At 39.3% G+C, this 6,884-nt stretch overlaps 1 protein-coding gene across 2 annotated transcripts; it reads left to right on the forward strand.

Moving 5' to 3' along the window:
• Window positions 1-6,574, forward strand: PRSS58 (serine protease 58). Of its 2 annotated transcripts, none has more exons than XM_035255129.3 (6): window positions 1-117; window positions 1,021-1,093; window positions 3,049-3,187; window positions 3,422-3,678; window positions 6,116-6,255; window positions 6,350-6,574. In XM_035255129.3, exons 2-6 carry the CDS (start codon window positions 1,054-1,056, stop codon window positions 6,497-6,499), a joined length of 726 nt encoding a protein of 241 aa, XP_035111020.2. In that variant the 5' UTR covers window positions 1-117; window positions 1,021-1,053; the 3' UTR covers window positions 6,500-6,574. The 2 variants fall into 2 exon arrangements, with proteins under 2 accessions (XP_035111020.2, XP_017831225.3); XM_017975736.4 differs by lacking the exon at window positions 1-117 and adding an exon at window positions 699-771.
• Window positions 6,575-6,884: the final 310 nt, after the last annotated feature.

The following is a 6,884-nucleotide window of genomic DNA, read 5'->3' on the forward strand; positions in this document are numbered from 1 at the left end:
ACACAGTAAGAAGGTGATCATCTACAAGCCGGGGAGAGAGGCCTCACCAGACAACACCTCAACACCTTGGTCATGGACTTCTCACCTCTAGAACTACAGTAACTAAATATCTGTCATGTAAGACACCTAGGCATGTAGTTTTTATTTATTTTATTTTTTTATAGTAGTCCAAGCAGACTAAAACATTTGGTAAGGATCTTTGGCCCACTTTTAGGTTGTGTTGCTTGTTTTCTTAATGTTGAATTTTTGTATTCTCTTATACATGAATTATTTAGCAGGTATGTGTTTTGCAAATATTTTTACCTAGTCTATGGCATACCTCAATTTTTAGCTCTGAATACTTTGTGTCATAACCACCTGCTTAAGTATTCCCACTAGTGTCTAAGCTCTTGGAAGGTAGGGAAGAAGTCTTTAAATTGAGGCAACCCCAACAGCAAGCACAGATCCTGGCACAAGTTAGACACATAAGATAAATAATTTGCAGGTTGGTTCACAGAAAAAATGGATAAAGAGTGACATGAAGGAAAAGGTTAATGTATTTCAAAGCAGACTTTAATGTCAGACAGAGGAAGCAATGTCAGCTCCAGAGGGCTACATTATGTCTACCAAAGAAAAATAGCATCACACAGTGGGGTTTAGCATCACACAGACAGGAGGGGCAGCAGCCCACACTTACCTTACAGGGGCACCTGCCTGCTGAGGCTGACAAAAAGGAGAACACACAGGAGTCAGCTGTAGAGACATTGTGAACTTCAACTTCTCTTAGCTTTGGTACTTTCTTCCCTGAAGACAGAGGGCAGAACTCTGAATTCCAGAACTATTTTCTACTGTACTGGGAACCAATCACTTAACCTCTATTTTTATATCTCTGAAAGATGACACTACACCATCCTCTGAGTGATGGACACTGTTTCTAAAACTGAATCTTGCTACTAAAAGAATTCAGATGATATATTTTTCCAATTCTAGAATCTTGCTTTATTTTATTTAGTCTTTTTCTCTCTCTTCCATGTTTTCTAGAACCTGGAGCTGAACTGGGTGTTCGACATCATCATGAAGTTTATCCTCCTCTGGGCTCTCTTGAATCTGACTAGTGAGTGTGTGCATATTTGTCTCTTTACTCACCAAAGAGAAATCCTGGGTAAAGCATGAAAGATGGGTAATGGTGAGAGGCGTCATTCCAGAATTCAAGTGTAGGATGCTTCTCTGTCCCTCCCTACTGCCCTGTTCCCACTAAGTTTCCTCCCGTGATAGTGCCTGCCTACCTGCCTGCTGCAGGAGGATTGATTGTGTGCTTTTGGGTGAGATGTGGACATTGTCACTCAAATACCAGACCCACTCCTAACACCTGACTCTGGACCTGCCTGCAACAGGACTGATGTTCTGCAGAGGGCACAGCAGAACACTGAAGAATCAGATATCTCCTGGCACCGTTCCAGTTACTCAGGCATAAATCCAGAGTTATTCATAAATTCTCTTTCTCTCCTACCCCACATTTGATCTCTTAGAAAAACCTTGTTGGCTTTATCTTCTAAACATATCCTAAATCCAATCACATCTCACCATCTCCACTGCTCATAATGGTCCAAGCCACCACCTCCTGCCTGGATTAGCAAATTATTCTCCTAACAGACCCCTCTACCTCTATACTTCCACACTCTACAAGTTCTCCAGGAGAAGACTATCACTCCTTTGCACAAATCCTTGAGTGGTTCCATTTGTACTCAGAAAACAAGTCCAAGTTCTTATACTGCTCTACGAAACCCTCCACCCACCGTTGAGCCCCTTTCCTGCTCTGTTCCCCTTCACTCACTCTGGGTCAGCAGCCATGGCCTCTGTGATGTAACTGACACAAGCCTCAGGACCCTCATTGCAGCTGTTTTCTCTGCCTGGAGTTCCTTCACCCAGATATTTGATTATGCAACTTCCCCTGTCTTCATGTTATTGTTCAACATGTTATTGTTCAACCATGAAGTTCTACTCTGATGACTGGTTTAATACTACCTGAGGCTGGGTGTCGTGGCTCATGCCTATATTCCCAGCGCTTTGGGACACTGAGGTAGGAGGATCACTTGAGCCCAAGAGTTTGAGACCAGCCTGGGCAATATAGCAAGGCTCCATCTCTACAATAAACATTCAAATATTTTAAAATTAGCTAGATGTGGTGACACCTGTAGTCCAGGCTGTTCAGGAGGATTGCTTGAGCCTAAGAGGTTGAAGCTGCAGGGAGCCATGATCTTGCCACTGCACTGCAATCTGGGCAACAGAGTGAGATCCTATCTCAGACAAACAAACAGATACTACCTGATACCCCTTCTTCTCCCCCAGCACACACTTGGTAATACCTTTTCTCTCTTTCCCACTCCTTTTATTTCCATAGAACTAATCACCATTTAACATCCTACATAGTTTACCTGTGTGTTGTGCTTATTATTACTGAATATCTCCACTCATTGTAATATATGAGAGCAGGAATATCTATTCTGTTCACTATATAGCCCAAGTCCCTAAAACAGAGCTTGACACATACTAGGTGCTCAATGTATATTTTTAAAAACAATAAATTATTTTACCCCTCCTCAGACTCTTAGCATTTGGTCTGCTCTTGTCATGGCACTCATATGATTCTGTCTTGACTTATTGTTGGGGAAAAAAGATAAGACTTATTAAAGGGTTGTAAATAAGAATTCTTTAAGACTTACTAAAGCATTCTAAAATTGGTAAAAATAGTAAAAATAATGAGTTGATTTAGCATAGAAACCACTAAATTATGGAAGATATTTGTGAAAGTTTAACATTTAATTTAAAAGATTTCATTGACAACGAAAAAGCCAAACACCTTTAATTTTTTGAAAGAGATAGGTTTCTACCATGTATCATTTTCTTCATGTTTTAGAACAAAGTAAGTCATTTTACAGATTTAGTTTACAGATAAAGTTGCTGGAGAAAAGGGTAGGGGAACTTGGAGCCTATTAAATGACTTTCCTGAAGTTTTTCTAGTGATGACTGAGAAATCTTGGAATTTCTTGTCTATGCCTCTCTTTCCAGTTGCTTCAGCCTTTAATCCGGATTACACAGTCAGCTCCACTCCCCCCTACTTGGTCTACTTGAAATCTGACTACTTGCCCTGCACTGGAGTCCTGATCCACCCTCTTTGGGTGATCACAGCTGCACACTGCAATTTACCGTGAGCAATAAGCCCTCAATAAGCCCTCGAAGGCACTCCATTCTTCGGGTTCTCAGGTTGGGCACAGACCCTCACCCCTGCCTGAGACCATCTCCCAATTAAGTGGAATTAGGAAAGCCTTTGGGAGACATATAAGGGTATAGAAAAAGGTCTGTGGGGAGGGATAATAGAGGCTCATAGGGATGGGGAAGCCATCTCTGTTAAGTCCTCTCATAAGCATCTATATTGTTCCAGGAAGCTTCGGGTGATATTGGGGGTTACAATCCCAGCAGACTCCAGTGAAAAGCATCTGCAAGTGATTGGCTATGAGAAGATGATTCATCATCCACACTTCTCAATCACTTCTATTGATCATGACATCATGTTAATCAAGCTGAAAAGAGAGGCTGAACTCAATGACTATGTGAAACTAGCCAACCTGCCCTACCAAACTGTCTCAGCAGATACCATGTGTTCTGTCTCCACCTGGAGCTACAACGTGTGTGATATCTGTGAGTTCTTCTCTCAGAATTAGATATGCTTTTATACCGTCACTAGTCTCGGCTTCCTCGATTCTGCCCAGTGAAGCCTTCTTATAACCTCTTTATTCATCCTCTTCCTCCTCTTTCCTTTTCCCTGTACTTCACTGAAGGAGTGCTTCAAGTTTTCTTTCTCTCCCACTGTATCCTTTTATCATTTTGACTTTCATATATAATAGAAGTGCTTTTAGTAGAAAGAAAACATTTGTATTCTAATCCTAATTTTCTACGTGACAGCAGGTCATTTTACCTTGGAGCCTCAATTTCCTTAACTCTGAAATAAAGCAGACTACTATGTTGCATATTTTCAAACCATTTCAGGCAACGAAGAAACTTGAAACCTTGAAAAATCATGAAATAAATATCAGTATATTAAATGTAAGATAAATACATAATATTGTGCTAAATGAGATAGAACTTCCTATGAAAGATTGTAATAAAGATACACAGTTGAAGTTTTAAAAAGAATTTCTGAAATAACCATCTTTAACTGGTAACATTCTAAGCATTCATTCATTTCTCCAGAAAACTCTCAAAGGGCTACCACTATTTTTATCAGTGGAAGTCTTCTATACATAATTTGAAACCCCTAAACTAGATGTTCTACATAAGCTTTTTTCTGTGCCTCATATATCATATTCCATAAAAAACTCCCACGATGTAAGGCAGCTTTCTGTTTTCTAAGTTGCATCCCCATTGCCCATTACCCCAACTCCAAATTTTTAGGCAAACCCTAATTATCTATAGTTGTTATTACAAGAGTAGAGAGTAGTGGCAAAGGGGAGTTGATTACCTATTAGCAAAATAGAACAATAATATCATCCCTTATGAAGAATTGTTAATGCAACCTTACTTATGAGTAAGTTCAAGTATGTATAATATACATCATACACTAGATACCACAGTAGGAATCGGAGATTTACTTTAAACAAGCCTGTCAGATTACATTTATCTATCCATCCCTACTTTCTCTTTATAGAAGCCAAAGGGCAGATATACCCTTATTCTATAATTGTTGCCATGATTCAAGCCTTTTAAAACTACTTCTTAGTAAATACCTTCAGATTTAGAGCACATTTTCTTGAATATATCAAGAAGTAGAAATTATTTGTCCTTTGAGAGTCAAGTTGATTTTTGAAAACAGCCAAATGTCCTTCTGGTAAGCAGTATATTGACTCATCTGGGTAATGGAACGTGGGTCAAGAAGAGGTATGACTTCAAAAAAATGCACCTCATTTGGGTCTGGCTCATGAAATACTTAAGTAAGCATTTCCTAAAGAAGTATTCTCAAAAGAAATGTTTAGCCATAAATTATTGGTTGGAAAATAAAGTGAAGGATCTCAAAGATTTTCTTTTAATAACTTTTACATTATTTTCAAATAAAGACATCAAACACACTCCCCCATTATAAAAAAAGACTAAATCTGAAAATACAATACTTCATCCCAAAGAAACTTCCATGAAAAGAACATGTGCTACATGTGTTCATACTACTTTGCTGTTTTTCTCATTTTGTTTCTGATTAGACAAATGTTGTTATAAGTGTACACAATTCAAAGTATTTGTGGACCTTTGTGATATAGATAAAAGAATATTAATTAGGAACTCGGAAACCCAGTTTTAAATCCTAGCTTTACCACTTACTAGCTTTATGTGTTTAAGAAAACTGCTTTTTGAGTGACTTTTTTGGTGCAGATACTTGGTTTTGTTTTGACCTGACAAATGAGAAAGTAGGCTAAAGACCTCTAAATCCCTTCAAATTCTACAAATTACATCTCAAAGGAAACCCTTTGAATGTTTAAATTTCCAGAAAAGGTTTTATGTTTTATTTCATTTTGTTTTGAGATGGAGTCTCACTCTTGTCACCCCGGCTGGAGTGCAGTGGTGAGGAGTTGGCTCACTGCAACCTCTGCCTCCTGGGTTCAAGCGATTCTCCTACCTCCCAAGTAGATGGGATTACAGGTGCATGCCACCATGCCCAGCTAATTTTTGTATTTTTAGTAGAGATGGGGCTTTGCCATGTTGGCCAAGCTGGTCTTGAACTCCTGACCTCAGGTGATTGCCCGTCTCGGACTCCGAAAGTGCTGGAATTACAGGCCTGAGCTACCACGCCGGGCCAAATTTCCAGAAAAGTTTAAAACAAAGTGTTTCATTTCATTGCAGGAATGTCTCATATTTACATATAACTTCCAGGAATTTGATCACTTTTATAAAGTCACAGACATTTGCATCATGAGAAATTGTTAATCTGACCATCTCCTGTGCTCTCGTTGTCCTAACTGCCACTGTTCTGATTTCTCTAAATGTTTGATCTCTTTTCATTTCTTATGGTAGAAGAAGAAATGTTTTTTAAAAGAAGGTTTAATGCCTAAAAGAACCCTTAAGGAAGTCTGACTTCTCTTTTATTTAGACAAGGAGCCCGATTCACTGCAAACAGTGAACATCTCCATAATCTCCCAGTCTCAGTGCCGCAATGCCTATAAAACCTACAACATCAAGGAAAGTATGCTGTGTGTGGGCATCGTGCCAGGAAGGAGGCAGCCCTGCAAGGTAACATACTCTCAATGCCTTAATTTTCCCGTTGTCTTCCTTCTCTCTTGCCAGAAAGATAACCTGCTTTTTGTTGTTGTTGTTTTCCTGGCAGGAAGTTTCTGCTGCCCCAGCAATCTGCAATGGGATGCTTCAAGGAATCCTGTCCTTTGCGGATGGATGTGTTTTGAGAGCTGATGTTGGCATCTACGCCAAAATTTTTTACTATATACCCTGGATTGAAAATGTAATCCAAAATAACTGAGCTCCTGTGGCAGTTGTGGACCATGTGACGCAGCTTGTTTCCATCGTTCAGCTTCAGAATTAAACATAAATTAACTCACTAGACTGCCCCGTGCATACCGTCTTATTTCTGCTAAACGGAGTGGGTGCTTGAGCAGTTTTACTTGTACATATCTTCACTGTGATTATTCATAACAACCCTTCTTGCCTTCTAGGTAAAGATGGAAAACCCAAAATTCCTTAGACAATTGAAGTGGGAATTATGTTCTGTCTAAAGAACTGATAACTGACATTTTTTTAAAAAGGCCACTCCACAGCCATTTGGGGTATAAAACCCTCTACTACATGTACCAAATTAGACGATGTGTGATTTTGGCACATTACTATGATGATTGAAAAAAGGAAGT

This window comes from Callithrix jacchus, chromosome 11 (assembly GCF_049354715.1).
Source record: "Callithrix jacchus isolate 240 chromosome 11, calJac240_pri, whole genome shotgun sequence".
NCBI classification, from domain to species: Eukaryota; Metazoa; Chordata; class Mammalia; order Primates; family Cebidae; genus Callithrix; species Callithrix jacchus.

Coding starts and splice junctions, on each gene's coding strand:
- PRSS58 (XM_035255129.3), top strand. CDS start 1,054: ATGAAGTTTATCCTCCTCTGGGCTCTCTTGAATCTGACTA. Junction 3,188..3,421: donor GCTGCACACTGCAATTTACC/GTGAGCAATAAG, acceptor ATATTGTTCCAG/GAAGCTTCGGGTGATATTGG. Junction 3,679..6,115: donor CTACAACGTGTGTGATATCT/GTGAGTTCTTCT, acceptor TCTTTTATTTAG/ACAAGGAGCCCGATTCACTG.